Raw genomic sequence first — 25,945 nt, 5'->3', positions numbered from 1 at the left:
TGGAGAAAAAATGTTTATCTATTACAAGCGACTTTGTATTATTTCAAAGTAGCTGGCTGCAAGTACTCAAAGATTTTTTTCTTTGTCATAGTGTGTGCTTAGTGCCGATCTGACGGCTCTTTAAACCTTTTTTAATTGAAGTTTATTGCTTATTCTCTGGTTGTGCTAGCCGAGACATAACTTGCCCAGGTTTGGTAGTGTTTAAACACTCACATACGTGTTTAACCCTGCGAATGAGACTGTCCAAAGTCAGGGGCCTACAATTCCGTGGTTGGCATCAGTCTTGCGTGGTTTTATTTTGTTCGTTTAACGTATATATGTTTGTTTGTTTTATCTTTCACACTGCTTTACCATTGTGTCATGTAGGGTCTTTAGTAGCTTAAACATTTTCAATTTTCACTGAATTAGTACCCGTTGCTCCTTGGAGTCAGCTGAATCCCGACTACGAGTCCGGGATTTTCTCGCTGTGTTGAAGACACATATGTGGATTATTTTTTTTGCTCTTTAGTCGTTTTTTTTTTTTGCTCCGTTTGCCATTCTCAATATCATTGTTTACACAATATGGAATAAGATAAGTGCGTGCAGTGTTCTATACGAGTAAGTATCCTCATTATTTTGTTTTTAGTTGATAGATGTCTCATTGACAATCGTACCACACCTATTTTGTTTGTAAATACATTCAGAGTGAGTTATAATTGCGCTTCTCAACTGATTTGATTGAGAGAGTTATTGTTGGTTGCTCAATATCCAGTGCACGGGCATTCGATCAATTGTAATCAATACATTACTATTACACCCTAGAACTGGTTTAACCCAGTCGAGTGGAATTTTTCCATTTCTAAATTTTTCAATGGGTTGGAAATTCTAAATCACATGATTTTTTTCTACATATCGAGATGAAAATACCAAAAAACTTAAGAGTCGTTGGTTAACCGTCTCATCGGCCGTTTCCCCATTAATATACATTTCATATCAAAAGTGGACACAATACACCATACATCATTCATGTGGCAAGGCGTCTGTCCCTAAATTCTTCGAGCAAACACAATTCAAATGAAGACCAAAACACACACTGACAGCCTGGATGTTATAGAGCAAGAACATCAAGGTCAAGACTTTCATTATGCAAACTACATATAAATAAATGACAAAACTTATTCGCAAAATGGAATAATTTTAGTTTAATAAACAACAAAGACGTCAATGATCTACAAACTTTTATAGTAAAATTCTACACTAAAATTCAAAGCTTAAAAAAACTGGTATACTATACGTGTTCATAAAATATGTGTTGATAAAAATGTAAACTTCGTGCAATGTTAAAATCTTTCAAAATATTTCAGCAATAACAATATTAATTCAATATAAAAACCAAATTCATTTTTTTCAACTCTTAAAATCTTTTCTTTTTTCTGTAATGGTACTATTATGTGAAATTAATATAAACGATCGAATTACATTTTCCAATGATACCAAGTTCAAGAATTACATGTGAAGTTCAGACAGTCAATGTATTTTATTCCTTTATACACAATACCAAGATAATTAACATCAAACGGGTCTTGGTAATTTGTTGGTTAATACTCGATAAACGCAAGGATTTCTTTCCTTCATCAAAAAGCGAACTAACAAAAAGTTTTAAAAAGTTGACCAAGTTCATGTACAGTGGCAGTGTTTGTCTGACCATTTACAGCCACAACTCTTTCTTGTTGACTTTATAGACGTTATTGGTGCCTTATCTCGACCCATAGGACAGTATGCTACTGTATGGGCGTAGTCACCCGTCGCCTGACATTGAGGACAAGTATAATTCCTTAGAATTGGACATTCAACATTACCGTGCAAATCCTTCAGAGAATGGGAATAAAAGAATGCCGCTCTTTCTCCATTCCGCCTGCAGAAGCCACATCCATTTTGTTTTCGTCCCCCGGCGATTCCTCGAAAAGTATTGTCATTTATTTTCCATTTTCGGCTTTTCTGTTGTGTGACAGAATGCATGCTATTGGTCAAGTCCAGTTCACCGTTACGATAATGTTCGATATGTTTGTCATTTGTTGTTGGTCTTCCGGTCATGTTTTCTTCCTCAAGTGGCCACATTGCCACAATCCTCTCCTCGTCAACAGGTAAAACCGGCACAGGTACAAACTGGATAATATGAACTTCTCGGATTACCACAGGCTCTGGATTTTCCGGTGCTAAAACAGTAGTGCCAGTCGGATTAAACGGCTTAAGACCTGGACATATTACATCTTCTTTCCTATTATTTCTCAAAAAGTCACTAAGTTTTAAATAATCCTGGTTCAAGCTATACATATTTGCAATCTTATGAAATCACATGCGTTCACTTCGTCAGCATCTACGCATATGGTGCGAAGGAGAATTTATCTTTATACAAGGAATTTTGATTGACAGCTCGCTGACCTTTGATGATTGATTCTATTTTTGGGACTTCACTGAGGTGTCGGCAGATCAAAGAATTCGCATTGTGAGAACATTTTAATCTGATCGTTGTTTCTTTTCATGTTGGTTTTGAATAAAATAAAAATTAAAAAAGAACTATTATTACGTTAACAAATTGTCAACTCCAATTTTGTTTATATGAAATTGTATAAACAAGTTATGATTCGAGTATGTATATGTGTGATATTTTATTATTTTATCTTCCAGAAATGTTTCAATTCTAAATGTTTGCCGTTCATAATTAATATTAAGAACTGCGCAATTTTGCTATAAGAACAAAAAAAATTCAATGCTTGCACCAACGTTGTTGTACAAATTTGACACGGCCTTTATTAAAGTCTTTGTTTTTTTGTCGGACGAATTTTTGCAAGGAATGGTATATTTCGTCATTTTCCATATGATTTTGTTATATAATTGATTACAAGTAATGATTGCATTGCGTATTGTTTGTCGTCAAACTCTCGGGTGTGTTAATTTTAACTTTTCTTAATATTAGTATATTAACCAACAGTTAAATAAATATCCACATCTCCCATTTGTCATATAAAGTCAAAGAATTCTACTGAAACCGGTGCTAGGGACCGACCGTCTTAGTCTCGCAGTGAAATGAAAGTTTTTCCGTGCACTGTCTCTCGAATAAAGAATTTTAGATCCCCGAAAGTGCTTAAACATTTTAAATGACGTCACAATAATATTAATTATTCGAGATTAAAACAATACACAAGCGAGTTTTTATTTCAGTTTATACGCATTGGTTGAAGGAATGGGGATATTAGATTGTTATCCCCGTCGTAACAATGTGGACATGACGAGTAACCTGTAACTGCCCTTCTGTTGGTCCGTCCCATTTCATTTGCGCACTCTTATTTAAATTTTCCTCATGCAAGTTTTATGAAACTCATACGCAATGCTAGGGACCACAACACACAGTTCTAATTAGAACCAAAACTCATAGACAGTAGGAATATGAATTTTTGCGTTTTAGATTTATGCCTCTTTACAACTTGGAAAATTATAATGCTGGAGCGGGGCCATTCGTGCATTTTTATTTTATTTTCCTTATGAATATCCAGCCCAATCTTTTATTTCTTGAAAGGTTTTGTGCAACTTTTTTGAAAACACGAGAGTATCACAATGTTTATTTTCCTTGTAGGTAAGGTTGTTATGGCAGGATCCACTGAATGTTGGATGGAAAGACAAGACAGCATATAGGATGGAACTGATTCACAGACCTAACAATGGATTAATCAGGTCAGATAAATTAACTTTCCTTTAGTAAGGCAAAGTTTAGAAATTTCTATTTCTGAATATATTTTAAGTGTGTTTTGATTAACGTACCCATTGAAATCCATAATGTAGCTACAGTATAAGAATAGAACCAACAAGTAAATGAACAGTTTGTCAACAAACTAGAGCCACACAGAAACAGGTCTGTTTCGATTACATGAACTTTTTTTTTTTATAGTATTGGTGCTTATACCACCGTGATAAATATGTGAACAGGCAACGTACTGAATTTCACTAACAAGCATGTTTGTATAATGAAAAATAAAAGATGAGTTGTTCCTCCTTATTTTTGTTTGTATACTTATTAGTGTTGTTCGATTACCTTTCTGAAAGCACATTTTTGTTATAATGATACACACGAATTAATTTTATTCTTTTTTTGTTATGTTTTAGAGTTCAGTTTTTTGAAGGAGCAGATCTAATAGCAGATTCTGGTAACATAATTGATACAACTTTACGTGGCGGGAAACTTGGTGTTTTCTGTTTTTCACAAGAAAAAGTCATATTTTCAAATCTGTTATACAGATGCAATAGTAAGTATGTTATTTGATTGGTTAAGCTTATAATCTGTTTACCCTGCATGGATCTGCCTATAGACTATTCATATTCTTTTGGAAGCCGGCAAATTATAGATCTATACCATGCAGCTAATAAAAGCGCAGTTCTTTCACTTTTTGGTGTTTTTTTCATGTACTGAGTTTGTGTCTCCCGTATACTTTGGTTTTCTATTGTAATGTGTTGGTTTTTTCTACAACTATCCGGTAAACAAAATATATAAGTTTTTCTTGGCCTCTATGGAAGCAACTGATTTTATATTTGGTATGGAACCTTATAAAGTCAAGTCGTAGTATGTAAGTCATTTTGACATCTATTGTGCAGCTACATCCTGTTTGCCGGTATTTTGAGATTTCACAACACTCATTGGACAAGAAAAAAACGTCCGTCAATCTTTCCTTGGTTTCTACTAAAGCAAATAATTTTAAATATGTTCTTGGAGCACAACACATGCTTCCTGCATTATTATTAAAATTGCATGCAGCGACGCAGCTACGGACCCAAAATATGTTTCTTTTTTTAAAGTATGAATTAACCGTTCTTATACTAATAACCAATAGAAAACAAAGGTTGGGTATCCATTTGTCACATATAATCAGTACATGCACAGCTAAAACACACAATAAGTAAAAGGAAAAGCATTTGTATTGTTGTTCATGATCTCCAAGGCCTTCAACACGGAGTTAAAAAAAACTCCCCTCTGCGAGTTAAAGACGGGCCCTTACACCGGCTTGAGCGAAATTCTTTACAAAAAATGATTTGGATAGACTATGAGATTCGAGATGAAACACCATGAAATAGGGCCCGGTTGAAAAAGGAACAACCTGAGAAGTAGTACATACTGTTACATTTATTTAAAACATAATAGTTCCTTCGTATAGGTGTAAACGTAAAACTATGCATATTATAGTTTAGTAATTTTAGGTATCAGATGGAAGGTGAAGGACTGATGGTCCTAGTAAAACACATGTTGCGTGATAAAGTTAGATACTGCATATTCATGTTCTCAACCTTTTTGGTGTAAAGAGGGTTTAGTGAGCGGTGATATCAATGTACAATATAAAAAAGAAGATGTGGTATGATTGCCAATGAGACCGGCAACTGTCCACAAGAGCCCAAAATGACACAGACATTAACAACTACATGTCACCGTACGCCTTCGACACTGACCAAAGCCCATACCACATAGTCAGCTATAAAAGGCACCGATAAGACAATGTAAAACAATTTAAACGAGAAAACTAACGGCCTTATTTATATAAAAAATGAACGAAAAACAAATATGTAACACATAAACAAACGACAACCACTGAATTACAGCCTCCTGACTTGGGACAGGCACATACATAAATAATGTGGCGAGTTTAAACATGTTAGCGGGATCCCAACCATTCCCCTAAACTGGGACAGTGGTATAACAGTAAAACTTAAGAACGAACTATAAAAATCAGTTGAAAAAGGCTTAACTCATCAGATGGACAAAAATACAAGTGGACGTGGCCGGGTACGTATAAATCACAAGCTCTGCTCACAGTACTTCTATTTATAATTTTATTTTCAGACTTTGTACCTGAGGGTCTTATGGACGAAGACTACAGCTTTAATGGAACAGAAATACACAGCAAAACGAGAAGATAAATTAAGATATAATAATAAAAAAAGATGGTGCTCACCAACATCGTCAGGCTTGCAACCAATTTACCTTTTGCAGCTCATGAAGACATTATTTTGTTCTCAGGTTCCATAAATTGAAAATATCTGAAAACTGTTAAGTTATATTTTGTTCAATATTAATATGATCATAAAGCTTTTGCAACTGCAAGTTTTGGTTTTGTAAAATATGGAATTTAAAATTTAATAAAAATATTGTTTTATTTTTCTGTCTTTGTTATTTCAACTCTGCATTTTGACCTAAATGCCAATGGCATTTTTATTTTTATTTGATGTTTATTATTTAGTGGCACACTATCAGAGGTATTAAGCCCGAGGACAATATCATTCGGTGGTTGATAATAACAGAACAGATCTAGAACAGGGCATGCAATAATCAATTTTTAATCACTTATCTATTTGTGTCAATAATCATGGTATATTTCTTGTGAAATAACTTTTGAAACAAGAGAAAACATCAAAAAGATCTGTAAAATTGATTCAACAATATTGTCGAACATTGAACAGTGGCGGATCCAGAAATGTTCATGAGTTGGGGCCCATTGACTGCCGAAGAGGTCATTCTTTAGTGATTAATTGTGCTTCGTATCAATCTTAACAGTCAAGTCATTATTAACTGAAGTAGTTTCGTATGTTGTGCTGCTACATCACTGTCCCAAGTTTTACCCCACTATATTCTCTGTCTGACTGTCCAAAGTTAAGAGCCATTAGTCCATAGTCGTTGTTTCCTGGTGGTCATTTGTGTGACCTATCCGCTTTCGTCCGCGTCATCTGGGCTATGTTGGATATAATATGTGTTTCAGGTCGAGTTCACATTGGATTTTACTCGATATGCGGGATTGCCATAATGGTGTTAATTTATCCTAGGTTAGGGGGCCCGTCCCCTGCCCCTCCTACATCCGCCTCTGACGTTATTTATAAATTATAGGATTTCGTAACCTGGGATGAATTTTGTTGATTTTAAAGGGAATAACTAAATCATATACAGCAACAAATTACGTTTTTTTCTTGATTCATGACCATTTGATAAATATGAGTTATTTCTGAATAAAAAATGCATAATATTTTAGGATTCTTATAAAATACAGAAATTAAAAATTATTTAACAAAAAACAATTTGTGTTTATCTTTTAAATCCAAAAAGTTACGTCTTTCTTTCGAAAAAGAAAATACGGCCACAAATTTGAATTTTGAGCAAATACACAAAATGTCGACCTCATTTTACTCAAAAGTAGCACATGAAGGTATATTTTTTATTACACATTTGATTTAATCAGGTAAAAAATCGCCAATATGCAAATTTTCATCAACTTGTAAATATAGGTTCAAAACTATCGTATATAAACTGCACCCTTAATTCAAGATCTGTGATTTACTTCAAACTTTTGGTGTTGGACTTTGGGAAGATTTAAAGCTAGATATATTACATAGATAGGTGACCGACTTGCCCATTATATACCCTTTGATTATTTTTTCATTAGTTCGCCGTCTTACTTGTATTGACTCAATATATCCTCGTGTTTTAAACAAAACACCATGGATATCTAATTCGAGTATGTTGCCCTCGTTCGTCTTCTTGATTTCACTAAGATGTAATTTGAAGCAAATGGGAATATGAGGCTCTTGTGGTGTCTTTTGTACTCTTCACAATGATAACATTTGTTCGTGGCTCTTCTTTTCTATTGCTGGATAGATAACAACAATAGTTCTAGGATCTAGAAAACTTGTAAATGAAAACAATTATTATTCTGCGTTTTCTTCCAAAAAGCACACAGTACTGATATTAACTTTTGATCTCACAAACTAAACTACCTGTTATTTATTGACAGTCTCTGGAACTGTCGTACAAGAAATGTTTATCGTAATCACGCAAAAAAACAGGTTACACTCGAAAAAACACGTTACACTCGAAAAAACACAATAGCAACCGTAGTCACAGTTTACCTTCAGTGACTACGCTTTTAACTGAAACGCAATAGATTTACAAAATTAATTATTTATAGTTGTAATATTGAAGTCTTTGAAAATTGATTCATGTATAGTGCACCATTAAACATGTTTAAATTATGAATGAGATATCGATCCATGTCGATAGTGCCTACGATACGTATTTATTGTACTCACTAACACAGGAGTGGATCTAGTTCGAGATTACTAGATGATGTCCAACGACTGTTTTGCCAGACAAACTGTGGACCTTGGTTGTCTAATAAAAAGGCCGTTGGACGTCAGGGTAATCTCGGACTAGAGCGAATCCAGCACGTTTGCAAGGGCGCGCGTTATTCCACAATATTGAAGACATTTTTTTGACGATTTGATGCTAAAAGTTATATACTAGTCAACAAAAGAAACGATACACGACTTTGAAGTAAAAGTTATAAAAAAGTATTAAATATAAAACAAAATGTGATACACTATTTTAAAAAGGTTTATTATTTGCAATGTATGCACATGTGATAATGAAAATCAAAACTTGTCGGAAAGTATCTAAATTCCGTGTCAACGATTATAGGGTGCAAATTAGTTTGGCGGAAATTTGAATAAAAAATCGACACGTAATTTTCTAAGTACTAGATAAAATTTCAAACTTGTTTAAAAATATGCAATATGCTAAATCAAGTTGTGTTTCATGTTGTAACTAATGGGTTGAAATATTGTTTTTAAAAAAAGTTTTTTTTGAAATCTCAAAAAATGCATTTTTTTTTTTTAATTTTGTCTCAAATATATGAAAACAACACAAGTAAATTTGGAACGTTTCGGATTAGTTTTAAGATTGTGACCGCTTTTTAATATAACTTTACACGTACTGTCTATGGTAAATCAGTTGATAATGTATACATTTTAACGATTTCTCGTGGGGCCGAACTTTGCTTAACAAATAAACGAAGAAATTGTATGATTTTTAAAAACAAATTGATGGCAAACATTGTCTTTGCCGTTAAATGAGAGGTTGACATTATTAGTTGGAACTTCTGTTTATCAAATTGTCGTTTTATGTAAATTTTGAAAAGAAAAAAAAACGCTAAAAAACGTCAAGAAAGCAAAAAAAAATATTGTTTACACGGATTTATATTTCCATAATGATTAAGTCTTACTACCTTCAATATTGGTCCTATAAACGGAAAACTTTATCTTTAATTTGAAAAAAGTCTTGTATCGTTTCTTTTGTCGACAAGTATATATTTCACTATCATATTGACGGTACGGCCTAATCCTCCTCATCACATGACGAATGTCTGTCGTCCCACTGCTATTGTCATGAACTACAGAACTAGGACCATATAAATTTTACTTTTCCATATCCGTCGATAGGGGATAATCGACGGTAAACACGAACTTTGGGAGCAATCATTTTATCTTTGAATGTTTTTTAGTATGCGTCAAAAAAGCAAAGTGAAAATTGGTTGCTTTCTAAAGTATGAATCGCTTGAATGTTTTGTCACTAGTATTTTTTAGGGCCCTTTTTTATCTTGAAGTTTGATGTGAGTCTATGCTCCGTGTTGAAGATCGTACCTTGACCTATAATGGTTGTCTTTTATAAAGTATGACTTGGATGGAGAGTTGTCTCATTGACACTCATACCACATTTTCTTATATCTATAATATATGAGGAAAAAATTGGTTTCAGAATAAAAAATTAAAAAAAATTGTCATCTGCTTGACCGCAATATTTCTTTCTCCATCAAATTGGGGATCAGAATAGTTTATTACAAAAAGTAAATAAGTTTAAAAAAAAAATACCAAAAAAAACATTACCCTTGCTGACATTTTAAAGGAAATCAAATAAATGCAATAGATATACAGTATTGGCCACTGTTCTTGTAAACAGAGACTGTAATATAGGAACGTAATTCACTTGCTTGTATAAAGTCGTTAAAAAATACAGGTACTCATGTGAACATAAAGATCGACAGGCATTTGCAAGTAAAAAAGTTCCGGGAATTTCTCACTGCAGTGAAGACCTTTTGGTGACCTTCTGCTGTTGTCTGTTCTATGGTCGGGTTATTGTCTCTTTGACTCATTCCACATTTTCATTCTCAATTTTAAGTTGAATTTCCTGCTCAATCTTCAACATTTAACTACTATAAATGGCATTGAGATACTGTATTATCGTAATTTGGTATCTTTGTAAGAACTGCCACATACATTTTCAATTGTATTTACCATACATCTTTATAAAATAGTTTTCAATCAATTACATATTTTTGCGATTTTTCGTCGAATCAAATACTTGATCACTGATGGTTGAATATATGTACTTCCATCCTCAAATTCATTCCAAGTTTGTACATTTTGCCATGAGGTATAGAATAGTTTTCGCCATCGCGACATTGCTTTGAAATGTATATTCGAAGGAAGAGCATATTTTGGGAACAACTCAATTACTCCTGATCCGGGTTCCAGGAAAAATACATGTGACATACCGGCTCCATGCATTCCAATAAGAATATTAGTTTTTGAAATCAGAAATAGTTGTTCCTTCAAATTTAATTTATCCATTTGCCTACCATCGATATTATGATTTGGAAAAAAGCGTCTAGCATTTTCTAGAAGTTCGAATTCATTTTTGATTTTTCTTTTGAGTTTCCCAGTTGGGTTTCGCGGATGAGCAACATAGTCGTGTCTCCATATAAAAAGGATATTAAGATGGTTACAGTTTTTAGTCACTGTTTCGGTTATTCCATGTTTTTGTAGAAAGAAGTTTCTGAATGATTCAACCATTGGCAAGCTTTTTGATTTATGGTCGTTCAATGGGCTATTATTTCCCGCCAAAATGAAGTAACGGTATAAGGTTGGTTGTCTGATAAAAGATGCTCTGGTAACTTTTCCGAACAGCGTCGACCATGTAAAATCTAAATCAGAATACGGGTGACCATCAAGAAACAATACATTAATTTGGCAATTAATTAGTTTTCGAAAGACATAAGCGACCAAAAATACATTGTACCATTCCGTCATTGCGTGGTATAAGTTGGCATATTCGATTCGGTGGACGGCGATCGTCAAAGTATTTTTAGTTTCGTTAAACATCAACATCCCATCCTGTCTTGCAACTACCTGCATCCACCGACGATTCATGTCGTTAAGAAACACAAAGTGTTCATTCGTCACTTTTTTATATTGCTCGAAATCACATTGAATCGTAAAGTAACCTAGTTGAGGCTGAAGCTCTTCTTCGTCTGCTTCTTGGCCTATGACGTTGGTTAAATCTTCTCCTCCTTTTTTAATTTTAGCTTTAGTAGGATTTATCACAACATTTTTCAACATGACGAAAGCATAAGGATAAATCTTGATATTTGCACATTTCTGAAAAACGACAGACGGTGAGTAAATGATATCCGCTAAAACGCTCACATTGGGACAAATTTGAAATTCAGGTTTGTTTGATCCGTATACTTCAGTATTTGTACTGGGGTTCAAATGACTGACTGTCCACGTCAACCAAATAATGTTTACCATCACAGACATGAAAAAAAATATGCCAACCCATAATCTGTATCTTCGCATGTTCTTTCATTCTGGGGGATAACTGAAATTAAAGGTTGGACAGATATTGTATAGTATAGCACATTATGTATCCAAATTTTACGTCGAGAATATTTACACACACTACATGATTATGTCAAATGAAGTTAAAGATTAGAAAGAAAATTGTTTTAAAAAGAGTTAAAGAAAACCATAAAAGGTTCAAATATCATAGCTGTTTATCTAAGCAGTAGACGAAGTACTTTTCAAATGCCCACTAAACCAGCCAAGTAAGTCGGCTTTTTTATTGTTGAGGAAGCATGCATATACTATATCTAAATCACCGTTATAAACCAATTGTCCAACAAAGACTACCTGTATACAGCTGGATCAAGGAACCCATGTCAAATGTTTTGAATGGAGCCGATTTTTTGTTTTTACCATGTAATTTCCATAGATCCCCCGGTAGTATAAATGAACAGTTGAAGGGTTGTGTATTTGCTAGATAATTTTGTCTTGCCTTTAGGAAGCGTCAACAATGAACTTGTTAGGGGAACTACTAGCAGTGTTAGCAGTGTTATTTGGTTTGTAGTTGTATATATTAGCTTTAACACATCTGTTTTCCATGGATATTATTTGGCTTGTTCCCTCACAATTATGGTCTATCGACTTTGAAAATTTTGCATAAGTTAAAGACATTTTTAAAAAAGAAATCACTCCTAATTAATTTAATTCAATACTATTTGGTAAGCAGTTGTTTTGGCTCTTGCACATCTGATTTCCACAAATTTAATATGATCATGCATATTCAATGATCGTTAGTTTTTGATTTTGAATGTTTGCTTAGTTTATATGTTAAAATATTCAGCAAGTGCATGATACTTTCAAAATTAAACAAATATCTCCGTGGAACCAGTTTATCTTTTATTTTTGTGTGTATGTATGTTTAGGGAAATAATTCATATTTAAAACGGTATTAGTATTTCCGACATAATCATATTATATAACGCTAATAATACCTACAACAATCTTCCTGTTTAAAAAACAGTTTTTGTATCAATTCAAATAACGGCTTTTGGTAAGTTCCTACAATCTAAAATACGAAAGAATAACGACAAGGAGCGGATATCAAAATGAGCTGTGGGATAGACATATCAGCCTCTCATAAAAATATTAAAATGGGGATAATTCATGAAAATAAAGTAACTTTCATGGATTAATTTTCGAAATCTTTGTTAAAATAAAAGAAAACAAAACAAAGATGAATGTATGAAAAAAAAAATAATAAGTCATATATAAAGAAAAGAAATAACAACATACCTGATGACTACCATCACAAAGGTTCCTGGTTCGATTACCGATCTGGGATGATCATTTCAGGGACTTAATTTTCGGCTCTCCTTTGACACCATTTGCGAGTATGGTCTTGAGGAAACGATGATAGTCCGTCGGAAGGGGACGAAGAAAGGCTGACCCATGTTAAGAGAGAGCCAAATCTCTTGCACGTTAAAGAACCCCTTGTAGATTTCGAAAAAGTGCAGGCTAATGCCGCTTCAAGGCAGCACTCGCACCCGCAAAGTGGAAAGGGATTGATGTAACGTGCTAAACTTGTTTCCCAAACTACTATAAATAAATATGTTTAAACTTACATACCTGATGATGAACAGTTTGTGCTACAAGGACATTGTAGAATTATCTAGTTCATATATGTTATTAATTTGTCGATATGGTGTAATCACACGAGGATACCTTATTAAAAATGCAAACATCCAATGATTTTTATTACTGTATCTATTATGATCTATCATCATCAACTTCTCTCCCCATTCACAATAAACTTAATCATGACAACGTGTCTCATCAAGCATTTCATTCTGAATCTATTGAAAATTTTAAGTCTGAAATTACTGATGTTGTAAGGAAGTAACTTTTCAACTCTAGTAAAAAAAGGGGATGTTTTTTTTTGTCAAAGTCAGAAAGTTTTTTTATTCCGTTTTCAACGCTTTCAGTCAATGTTTTTCTCTCTCAATAATTAACATTCTGAAGGTATGGGTAAAATTTCGACTCTGATTTTTGTCATCTGCTTAACCAGATATTTTTTTTCATCAACTTATTGGGGATCAGAATATTCTTTTACAAAAAAAATCCCGTTAAGGTTAAATGTTTTTTCACTAAGCAGTTTCATTAAAAAAAAAAAGTCCAGTATCATTAAAAATCAGCCCTCTTCCCAAAATGTTGACCTTGACAAATTTGAAATTATGAAGACCCAAGTGACCCCAAAGATTATTAAACATCACACTTGTATGTACTATTACTGCAATTCAAAACAAAATTGCTTTCTTGGAATTATTTCGAAATGATAACACATAAATTGACTGTAAAGGACAATAACTCCTTAGGGGGTCAATTGACCATTTCGGTCATGTTGATTTATTTGTAGATCTTATTGCTGAACATTATTGCTGTTTACAGTTTATCTCTATCTATAATGATATTCAAGATAATAACCAAAAACAGAAAAAAATCCTTAAAATTACCAATTCAGGGTCAGCAACCCAACAACAGGTTGTACGTTTCATCTGAAAATTTCAGGGCTTATAGATCTTGACCTGATAAACAATATTACCTCTGTCAGATTTGCTCTAAATGCTTTGGTTTTTGAGTTATAAGCCAAAAACTGCATTTTACCCCTATGTTCTATTTTTAGCCGTTGCGGCCATCTTGATTTAATGGCCGGGTCACCGGACACAATTTTAAAACTAAATACCCCAAAGATGATTGTGGCAAAGTTTGGATTCATTTGGCCTAGTAGTTTCAGAGGAGAAGATTTTTGTAAAAGATTACCAAGATTTATGAAAAAATGGTTAAAAATTTACTATAAAGGAATCAACTCCTAAAGGGGTCAACTGACCAATTCGGTCATGTGACTTATTTGTAAATCTTACTTTGCTGAACATTATTGCTGTTTACAGTTTATCTCTATCTATAATAATATTCAAGATAATAACCAAAAACAGAAAAAAATCCTTAAAATTACCAATTCAGGGGCACAACCCAACAACGGGTTGTACGATTCATCTAAAAATTTCAGGGCTGATAGATCTTGACCTGATAAACAAGTTTGCCTCATATCAGATTTGCCCTTAATGCTTTGGTTTTTGAGTTATAAGCCAAAAACTGCATTTTACCCCTATGTTCTATTTTTAGCCATGGCGGCCATCTTGGTTGGTTGGCCGGGTCACCGGACACATTTCTTAAACTAGATACCCTAATGATGCCAAGTTTGGTTTAATCTGGCCAAGTAGTTTCAGAGGAAAAGATTTTTGTAAATGTTGACGACGACAGACGACGACGGACGACGCCGGACGCAAAGTGATGGGAAAAGCTCATTTGGCCCTTTGGGCCAGATGAGATAAAAAAGAGCTCGACCTTTTTTTTTTTTATATATATATATATATATGGACAATATGTTCTTCCCATTGTTAATATTCTTTTACTAGTCAGTAGTGACATAACGTCGAGTGGCTGTGGTCAAACACGACACTACAATTAAATTGGTAGATCAGAACTACAATAGAAAGATTTAATCAACACAGAACTACAGTGACTAATTTACATTGGGAATTAAAATTTGACACTTCTGTGCATGTCTCACCTAGTTTCGAGTGATTTAAACGACCTAGAGAAAATACCAAATTTTACTATCCATACTAAGAAAATTTAGTATGGATAGTAAAATTTTGTATTTTTTCTAGGTCGTTTAAATCACTCGAAACTAGGTGAGACATGCACAGAAGTGATATATATGTATCATAAATATAGAAAATTGAATATTTTAATAAAAAAAAAAAAAAAAAAAAAATCTGTATCATAGACCCAAGCGCCTGTGGTCAACGCCCTCACAATAATGCAACGGAAAACGAACGAAAAATTGGCTATTGCCGTGATTCCAATGTGTTTGCAGAAAATGAAATCATAAGAATTGAATGCTTCTTTATTTGTACTTTAATGTATTGGGTTGCAAAACCATTGATTGTGCGCATGTTTTTAGTATGAAGCGTTCCCACAAAATGTGCTTCGGTGAACTTTTTTTACAAACCCAATAAAATCACAAAATGAAGCTTTCAATTCTTATTAAGATGCGTACCTACAGCAAATAGGGAATTATCAAAATTAGAGATCTATAAGATAGACCACCGGCTACCGGTGTCCTATAGCCATTCTTCCCCATGCCAAAATTTCCGGGGGGAAATACTGGATCGATCCAATATTTCCTCCCGGAAAAATTGGCATGATCCCACTTTTCCCCCTCAGCGTTATAAGGGGAAAACTAGGATCAGGCCAATTTTTCCCCTGTAAGTAGCACGATAAGCTAAATTTTCCGCCTTGTAATATAACGTCGGCGACGTCACGATAAGATTTTTTAAATGATAGTTACTTTTTTTCAGCTTATAGTTACCAAAGCTTCTGACTTTCCGCAGGGGAAGAATGACAATGATCCAAAATTTCCCTGGGGGAATGATTGGCTCATGACAGTCTTTCCCCCGGGGGGAAAACTGTCATGGGGGAAGAATGACTATATAACACCGGTACCATTGCTATTAGAAATAAGATTGCAAGGTAAACACATCGTCAATGTTGTTACATATGAAATATAAATATGTTCATACATCGTAGAAGGGTTTCTTGGGAATTCAGCGTTTTAAGCAATATAATTTCTATTGATATTGATAATATTTTCTTTACCATTATTGATTATGACCCAAAGTGGCATTACATTGTATTGATTTGGTATATTAATATTAACTCTCCGATAATTCCATACATGTAACTTCTGTAACCAGAGACATTGTGTAAACCAGAAACATTGTATTATATGTCTCTAGTGTAATCCATTGAACATTTTACAATAATAAACTAAATGTTGAGAAATACATAAACCAACAAAGAGAATATCTAATGTATTGAAAACTTTAATAAAAAGAGTTTTGAGTTTTATTACTAATGTATTTTTTTAAAATTGTTTTCATTATTTCACTGGTGTATGGAGTGGAAGGTACAGTCTGTAGTCAGACAAGACGAGAGATTAGAATCCGAAAAATGCCTAACAATCATGAATAAATTGTGCTTTTTATCAGTGGTTACTGATCTGACACAACTGACGGTATAACAAAAAGAAGCTGTATAATTCTTCCTCTTCTGTAGGTCAAAGAAACAGTCAACATTTTGAGTATGCATTTACTTCCGGTGCGTCTCTAACTGAGTTGCTTTAACGTTAATTTCATTATTTTCTTTTATTTGCAAACTATACAATTGTTGTTTTATATATATATATATATATATTACATATAAACAACAACAACAACAAATTGGCAAATTTAGTTTTGGCGAGAGAATGTTTTAAAGAGGAGTTCGTGCTTCCTTAAAATTGTCTGTGGAGGTTTGGTATGAAATTTAAGGTGGTAATCTATTCCAATCTTTGATTGGTTGACTAAAGCATGAGAACTTAAAACTGTCTTTGATACATTGATGTATGTATGTTTGTTGATGTGTAGATAATCTTTTAGACTTTCTTTTTATGAGAATATCTGTCGATGGAATTATACTTTCATTGTTTGTGCCTTTGTAGAATATTTTGAGGTCGTGATATTTGTTACAAGTATATCGTGCAGCTCTTCTTTGCACTTGTTCCAGTTTGTATATGTTTCTTGAAGTGTTTGGATCACAAACTTTGCAGTAATAAACTAATTTTAGTATTCCTATAGTTTGATAAGCTCTTTCCCTTACTTAAATTTTGAGTTATGTTTTTGATTTGAAATTCGTCTGATAAATAATACGCATTTTCTTTAGATGCTGACTATTGTATATGTTTGTTCAATTTGAGATCAAAAGAAAATGTAATAACTTCGGAATTTTGCCATTTGTACTTATTCTAGGATATGGTCTTGCTTGTTGTTATGATAGTATTCTTTGCTCAGACTCCAATGATATTACATTTGTCCGGGTGGAATGTCATAAGCCAGTCTTTCTCTCGTTTTATAGGTAGGTAATAGGCTGGTGGATAATGCTGTCGTCTGCAAAAAGTCTTCAAGTTATTTGGTTGTGTTTAAGGTAGTCAGGTAAATCGTTTATATAGAATCATATTCAAAACAGTGTGGTCCTGGCCATTGATTGACGACCTAAATTATCCCATTGACTGGGACAGATTATGTGAACGTTTGTCTGTAACGACCATTGCTCACTTCTTACTTATTATAGAATTTAAACTGTGGGGTCACTAAAGGTTCTTAACGCCTTTAATAATAAAATAATTCGAAAAATTATTCAGGAATAACCTTTAAGTTTTGATTTATATCATTAATATACATCAACACATCGTATTATTCCGGATTCGTTTTTCGAATTGCTTTATTTAGGCGTTGAGAACCTTTGGTGACCCCACAGATTCAGTGTCTTTAACAAGTACATAGTGAGCAGTGATTGTTACCGACAAACGTTCACCTAATCTGTCCCAGTCAATGGGATAATTTAGGTCGTCAATCAATGGCCAGGACCACACTGTTTTGAATATGATTCTAAATAGGAAAGAGTATTGGTCCTAGAAGAGTGCCATGAGGTACGCCTGAAATTGTGTTTTCGATGACTGTTTGAGTTCTGTTGGATAGGAATTATTTAATTCATTGAGTTGCCTGATCTGAAATGCCGTAGTGTTTTAATTTCAACTTTTGTATGGCACTTTATCAAATATTTTTGGCAAAATCCATGATCACTAGATCAGTTTGTGTGATTTTATCGTTGTTCTGAGCTAGTTTTGATTCATTTGATGTTTATGCTCTATTAAGTCCGTGTTGTAATTCATTCAGTATTTTATGTGTTTCATCATGAGGTGTAGGTAAGTGAAATTGGTCTGTGATTACTAGGATGATATTTGTCTCACTTATTATATACTGGTGTAAACAACATATACTGGTGTAAGCACGGTTCCAGTCTGATGGTATTTTGTCTGTTTCTAGAGATTTGCTTAAAAAAGTATAAGTTTATTTCAAAGTTTGCATTCAGTATTTTGCGAGCAATAGTATCTGGTCCTGTAAATTTGTTGATGTTTTTTTTATAAGTTTGTATATTCCTTCTCAACTGAATTTTATTTGTTCCATTCAAGGGCCTGAACTATGTTCTTTCGTTTGTAAAAGGAGTCATACTTATTTCTTGTTGTAAATTTGGTTTTTCTTTCTGATAAGTCTTTTGAGATCTATATAAACTCATGTTAATGATCGTTAATGTTGATTAATAAATTTCTTAGGTTGATACTTTTAGTTAATGGATTTTACCATTTAGGTTTTAAATGTGGCCAATCATAATCTTTCAGTCAGTTTAATTGAAGTCTGGATCCGGCATGACAGTTAACTGCTAGTAGTCTGTTGTTATTTATGTATTATTGTCATTTGGTTTATTTTCTTTGGTTACATCTTCTGACATCAAACTCGGACTTCTCTTGAACTAAATTTTAATGTACGTATTGTTATGCGTTTACTTTTCTTCATTGGTTAGAGGTATAGGGGAAGGGTTGAGATCTCACAAACATGTTTAACCCCGCCTCATTTTTGCGCCTGTCCCAAGTTAGGAGCCTCTGGCCTTGTTAGTCTTGTATTATTTTAATTTTAGTTTCTTGTGTACAATTTGGACATTGGTATGGCGTTCATTATCACTGAACTAGTCTATATTTGTTTAGGGGCAAGCTGAAGGATGCTTCCGGGTGCGGGAATTTCTCGCCACATTGAAGACCTGTTGGTGACCTTCTGCTGTTGTTTTTTTATTTGGTCGGGTTGTTGTCTCTTTTTTACACATTCCCCATTTCCATTCTCAATTTTATGCTTCAGTGATTCCCTATATAATCAACCAAATTTTTCGCACAAAAGGGGGGGCTGGGCCCCCTCCCTCTGGATCCACCTATGATGGTAACTTTCTCCTACGTGATGGACTTGTCATCCACATGAAACCTAAGTTCTATCTTTTCTAGTGCTCTTGTTATTTTCTTGTATTATCATTCAGAATATTAAGTAGTTGTAATTACTTGTGCCAAGCTAATCAACTGAAATGTGAATTGGAGGCCAAAGACAAAATTATTAAATCTAAAGAAAACAAAATCTGCAAACTGGACTCAGAAATTACAACGCTCAAAAAGCAAATAGCCACAAACAGGTCATTTACCATCAATTTAGAACAAGAAAAAAAGGACGTAGAACACTCTCTGATAATAGCAAGAAAGAGAATTGAACAACTTGAAGGTATTAACGGAAAATCCCATGAATCAAGTCACACAAATCCAACAAACGTAACATCTGACTCAAACTCCACAATGAATGAAATGAAAATATGGTTTTTGGAGCAAAAAGTGCGTCAAATAGAGCTAGACATGCATAAACATGACACGAAAATAATGTACATGAATGAAAAAATTCACAACACTAATAACACCAGAAAGGAAGAAAATCACCACGCTCCAAAGGAAGCCAGAAAACGTACTTTTCAATCAAACAGTACCAAAAACCACACAAACAATTTCCCAGATGATGCAACAGATCTATATACCAGACTGGACGACCTGATAGTCAACATGCGAGGTGACGAAACTGACTCTATTAATGATGATGGGGCCAATAGCTTCAATGAAAATGAAATAAATCAGGACCATTTTTTAGAAACTCCCATTCCAAGGAAGGTACGGCTAAAGGAAGCAGAACAAATTCAACCCCAACTCGGAAACTTCAAAAACAAACACATTCGATCACAGACTTACAATTGGAAGAGATCAAACAAGCAGAGATATCAGAATCACAGAAAACCAGCAAAGGAAACAACATCATCCAACAAACAAACGTGCAGTCAGCAACCGAACAGATATCAGCAAATAACACCACAGCATCAGATCCAGCCCCACCCGCATGTCCAACCAATACCACAACAACACTGGATACATCATCCAACAGCAATCCAGTCACATCCTCATCACCAGATGCAACATCAATTCCAACTGCAAAATCCGTACGTCAATCCAACAAATGCACCATATCACTTCTAACTTTTAACGTAGAAGGATATAGATCCAACAAACTATATCTTGAAAAAATAAGCAATAGAGCAGATATAATCTTTGTGCAAGAACATTGGCTTTATAAGCATGAAAAACATATAATTGGCACAGAATTTTCGGACTTTCAATGTCATGTTAAGTCTTTTGACGAGGATAAGATGATTGAACCAAGGGAACGGACAAGAGGACATGGGGGGGTGGCTATATGCGTACGCAAGAAATTTGACCAGTTCTCTGAATTACTCCCAGATGGTGGAAACAGAATTATCGCTATAAAATTAAAGTACGAAAAGCCATTAATACTTATCTGCGCTTACATGCCAACAAGAGGCAGCAATACACAGGATGACTATCAAGCCATACTGGATGAAATAGCAGAAATTATGGAAAAATATAGTGCTACCGCTGACATTATTCTGGGTGGAGATATGAATGCTTCACTTCACAGAAAGGATGGGATTTCCAGAGATAAAACATTCAAAAATTTTCTAGAGGAGCAAAAACTATTCATTCCAAATCAATGTCGTAGGCAAAATACATTTTATCATTATAATGGGAGGGATGAATCTCAAATAGATTATATCATACAGAGTAAAGAAATTATCTCTATGTACACAACATTTATGAGAGAACCAGAAAACTGCTCAACTCATGACCCAGTACTGGTGTTACTCCAGGGTGCAATACCAATACAGGATACTCAAAATGTAAGAAAACAGACTAAACGAATCATCTGGAAGAAAATAGATAAACAAAAATATGCAAAGGACGTAGAAGATGACTTAAAATTATTTAGCTCAGATATCACCTGTGAAAATGCTGCAGAGAACAACTCTGTACCATACTAAATAAAAACGCAGAAAAGCAATTTAAACAACCCGTCAAAAAGCGTAAAAAGAGAAAAATATGTTGGAGCCCGGACATAGCCGCAGCAGCAAAAACAAGCAAAGAGTGCTATGGAAAATGGAAGTCGTTAGGAAAGCAAAAAGATCCTACTCAGAGTGCATACATTGAACTAAAAACTAGTAAGAAGGTACTCAGAAATACACAGCGTAAATCGGCTGCACAAAAGCGAAATGAAAAATACGAACGAATTATGGAACTAAACGAAAATGATAGTGAAGGTTTTTATCAGCTTATTCGTAAACAAAGAGACCCTGGGAATACCTGTGCATCAGCATTCATCTTTAAGGAAGAAATAATCAACACAGACCCTGAAATAAGAGAAGCATGGGCGGACTACTTTTACGATCTCGCTACACCATCTGAAAATCCAAACTTTGACCCAATCTTTAAAAACCATGTAGAACAAGATGTACAAAACCTACATAAATATTTTTTAGAAGAAAATCAACACAATATAGAACATGTATCAACTGATGTTGTGGAAAAAACAATTTTATCTTTTAAAAATGGGAAATCACCAGATGAACTTAATATATCCGCTGAACATCTTAAATATGGTGGATCTTCATTAATATCTATTTTAGCTTTTATTATAAACTTCTTGTTTAAAAATGTACATATACCAGCACTTATCAAAAGTGGAATAGTGTGTCCGGTTTTTAAGAGTGGTGGAAAGCCAAAGGATGACCCAAACTCATATAGAAAAATAACAATTACAAGTTCAGTGAGCAAAGTTGTGGAGAAGATACACTTATCTAGAAATGAAAATAAAATATTAGATAGACAAAGTAGTCTACAAAAAGGATTCACAAAGGGTGAAAGTCCATGTATTGCGGCACTTATCATTACGGAACCAATAATGGAGGCAAAGAAAAGGAAATCAAGCCTTTACATTGCTCTGATGGATGCCAGAAAAGCCTTCGATATACTATGGCATTTAGGACTCCTAAGAGAAATGCACAAAACAGGACTTGAGGGAAACAACTGGCTATTTTTTGAAAATTGGTATACAGAATTGACATCAAAAGTTAAATGGAAAGGAGAACTCTCCCATCAAATCATAGAACAACAAGGAGTACGACAAGGAGGAATATGGTCCCCGTCAGCATATAAGATATTCGTCAACTCCCTACTAACAACATTTGAAGAAAACCAAATCGGAGCCACCATTGGCTCAATATACTGTGGTATTCCAACTGTTGCTGATGATGTCACATTAATTACAACCGACCCATATGAACTTCAGACCATGCTGGATATCCAATCGAGTTTTGCAAACAAGAATAGATACGAAATAAGTGAACAAAAGTCTGTGGTACTTACCTTTAACGATTCTTCAGAATGTAATTGGCATTTAAATGGCAAACTTATGGCTACCCCAACGTCATCAACACATCTAGGAATTGAGAGGGACAATACCTCAAATACAGGCACAAAACTAGTCGTAAAAAAACGGATCATTACAGCAAGGAGAACAGTATATGCACTGATGGGTGCAGGTCTTCACGGACTTAACGGAGTAAACCCAAAAGCTGCAATTCATCTGATTCAAACATACGTTCTACCTCGATTGTTATATGGGCTCGATGTCATCACACTTACTACTGAAGACATGAAAAACCTCTCCACTTATTTTCGGAAACTCTTGCGACAAATTCAACACCTGCCAGACAGAACTGCAAACGTAGCTTCACATCTTCTTCTTGGACGGATTACCATTGAATCAGAAATACATAAACGAATACTAAAAACCTTTGGAAATATCATAAGAAATGAAAACTCAATTGAAAGAAAATTAGCTATCAGACAGCTAGCAACAAAATCTCTACAATCTGGTAGCTGGTTTACAAAAACTGTTGAAATTGCCAATATATATGACCTACCGTCGCCATATGATATTATAGATAACCCACCCGGGAAACAACTTTGGAAAAACCTGGTAAATAAAACCGTCAACGATCACTGTATAAAACAAATGATAAGTGAAGCAAAATCGAAATCTACTCTGTCTCGCCTAAATTATGAAAATGTCAAAGAAGGGAAAATACATAACATATGGAAAAGCTGTGGCACAAATCCATATGCCATCACATCTGCCTCCTTAAAGGCAAAGTTAGCAACAGGGACAATATACCTGCAATATCACTGAGCTAAATTTAGCAATGGACATGTGTCGCCTATTTGCCAGTTATGTGCAGAGGAAGAAGAAGAATACTTAGAAGATATACTTCACTTCATATTAAAGTGCTCTAAGCTACAATATATAAGAGTTGATTTTCTACATATGATAGGCGAGGTATTGACAGAAAACCTAGATGATCAGGATCTTATCCAAGAATTAATAACCAATGACGAACATTTGTGTCAGCTAGTTATTGACTGCTCAAAATTTAGATTTTTAAATGAGAATGCACAGAATAGAATAGAAACATTATCGAGAGGTCTGTGTCATAAATTATTCCAGCAACGGGCAATATTAATTGAACAGTGATAAAAAGCGTGTAATACCGAGCTGAAAAGAAGGGTCATACCAAAAGATAGAACATTTTGTTGTATATAGTGTATTTACATTTTACCGTTTTTAATATGAAAGAAACAACTTTTATATTTGAATGATGGATGACTTTTTATGCATACCAGAATAGTGTAAATATTGGTGATAGGGTCACATCCCCCAGACGAGATAAATTAATATCTCTTTTATAGTTTTAAAGGTTTTATATATCTTTTAAACATAATCTTGAGGATTTTAACCGCGAGTGATATTACACCGATTCTAGGATTGGTGGTTCTCCTGACATAGGAGGGAGTTGCAGTACAGGTAACAGGTAACAGGTAACAGCTAATATAAGCAGTGGTTGATGTAATGCTGAGACAGGTTTGTTTGGTTATAAGAAATGTTTACCTCAGTTTATGTGATCAAGATAATATTAATCACTTAGCCAGATGTTTGGATTTGTTTTCCTGCATGCAGTATTAAGAGAGAAACTCATGTATTCTAATGATTCCCCTTTATCTGAAGGTGGTCTATAATACACACCTACATTATGTAAGTGCAGTGTTTTATGATCTTTTATACTGCAATCAGCTATTTTACTATACATATAAAGCTATACGTATAAACGTAAGCTTTATACGTCAATGACCTCGACTAACCTATAAGCCCCGCCTCCTTATTGTATTTCACCAACAACGTCACGTCACGACCATGACAACGTAAAGTAACAATGGTCAAACTTTTATGAATTTAAACTTTTATGTATTTATATACCATGGTTATCAAATGTTATCAATTAAGTTCATTTTCGCTTTCTAATTCCTTAATATGTCAATGTCTTACCGCCTGGACTACGCTCTTAGGGAAATACCCCAAAATGGTACCCCAAGAGGGAAATTCCAAACACTTTTTTTAACAATTTTTGTTACATAGTTTTTTCATTTTTAAATTTTTTTTTCGATTTCAGTATAAAAACAATATACGTATAGTGTCTTGAAATATGAAATTTATTTGTATTCGGCACGAAACTGGAAAATGCTCGGTAGAACCTTGCATTTTCCCGTTTCTAAGCCTCATACAAATAAATTTCATATTTCAAGACACTATACGTATATTGTCTAATTATTGTTTGGGGATGTTATTTTTGCCAAGATTATTTTACACTCTGTCAAATTCGTTTACTTGTGATGAGATGTATTAAATTGGGACTAGTATATTAGCAGAACTCTCCCATATAAATTTTTTATATTTCTGGTTTTTTTTTTGTAACTCAAAATTTCCTAATACTTTACAATCATTCAATATACACTACATAAAATTGACCTATTGCTCAAGTTATGGTTTCTGAGAAACAAATTTCAACTTGACAAGGAAAACTTAACGTTCATCACTGAACCATGAAATTAGGTCAAGGTCAGGTAAACACTCTCTGACAGGATATGTAGACTTTGCAAGGATCCCATGTACCAAATATAGTTATCCTATAACTAATTTATAAGATGACATGACAAAAACAATAATTCTCAAGCAGTCGTTGAACTATGAAAATGAGGTCAAGTACAACGGACACATGACAGACAGAAACTTTGTAACATAATTCAAGGCATTCAATTATAAGGTATGAAGCATCCAAGTCTTCTACCATCTGAAATATAAAGATTTACACAACTAGTTTATTCAATCACCACAGGATAGTAAGCTCTCTTCTGGCAACTAAATATAGAGATACAGCAATTTGGTTATGTAAAACCAAAAATGTTTTGCATATTAAGTGAAAACATTAATTATTTTGATTTTATTTAATTCATTCAAGTAGGGTTGAGTCTCACTCATGTAAACAATAGTACACATAAATAATAATGTATACATGCACTAAAAATCCAGGCATATAATTGCAGCATCTATCTATCACATATTCAACACACCATTTTATAAACAACACTAATATATCAAAAGTAAGATTCGGTCATTCTTACAAAAACAAACATTCATATAAAAAATCTTGTAAACTA

General features: G+C 34.0%; 3 protein-coding genes across 3 annotated transcripts in view; 1 reads left to right on the top strand and 2 right to left on the bottom strand.

Moving 5' to 3' along the window:
- Positions 1 to 6,176, top strand: part of LOC134716074 (cartilage oligomeric matrix protein-like) — a 42,415-nt gene extending 36,239 nt beyond the window's left edge. Inside the window, exons 22-24 of the mRNA XM_063578815.1 lie at positions 3,614 to 3,711; positions 4,141 to 4,280; positions 5,864 to 6,176. Of these exons, the coding sequence (XP_063434885.1) occupies positions 3,614 to 3,711; positions 4,141 to 4,280; positions 5,864 to 5,940 (315 nt within the window). The 3' untranslated portion in view covers positions 5,941 to 6,176. The remainder of the gene's footprint in view (positions 1 to 3,613; positions 3,712 to 4,140; positions 4,281 to 5,863) is intronic.
- On the bottom strand, positions 1,405 to 2,435 carry LOC134716075 (uncharacterized). Its single transcript, XM_063578816.1, has one exon. The coding sequence runs from the start codon at positions 2,311 to 2,313 to the stop codon at positions 1,657 to 1,659; it is 657 nt and encodes a 218-aa protein (XP_063434886.1). The 5' UTR covers positions 2,314 to 2,435; the 3' UTR covers positions 1,405 to 1,656.
- A 3,558-nt stretch (positions 6,177 to 9,734) lies between the features above and the next one.
- Positions 9,735 to 13,197, bottom strand: LOC134714225 (uncharacterized). The gene is made up of 2 exons (XM_063575466.1): positions 13,093 to 13,197; positions 9,735 to 11,503 (listed from the first exon to the last, which is right to left on the bottom strand). The coding sequence occupies exon 2, from the start codon at positions 11,479 to 11,481 to the stop codon at positions 10,165 to 10,167; it is 1,317 nt and encodes a 438-aa protein (XP_063431536.1). The 5' UTR covers positions 11,482 to 11,503; positions 13,093 to 13,197; the 3' UTR covers positions 9,735 to 10,164.
- Positions 13,198 to 25,945: the final 12,748 nt, after the last annotated feature.

The sequence above is a fragment of the Mytilus trossulus genome, chromosome 4, assembly GCF_036588685.1.
Source record: "Mytilus trossulus isolate FHL-02 chromosome 4, PNRI_Mtr1.1.1.hap1, whole genome shotgun sequence".
In the NCBI taxonomy this organism is placed as follows: domain Eukaryota; kingdom Metazoa; phylum Mollusca; class Bivalvia; order Mytilida; family Mytilidae; genus Mytilus; species Mytilus trossulus.
The sequence above is the reverse complement of the archived record's forward strand: the minus strand, read 5'-3'. Positions and strand labels throughout refer to the sequence as shown.

Excerpts from the sequence above, each read along its gene's own strand:
- LOC134716075 (XM_063578816.1), bottom strand. The coding sequence starts at position 2,313 with ATGTATAGCTTGAACCAGGATTATTTAAAACTTAGTGACTTTTTGAGA.
- LOC134714225 (XM_063575466.1), bottom strand. The coding sequence starts at position 11,481 with ATGCGAAGATACAGATTATGGGTTGGCATATTTTTTTTCATGTCTGTG.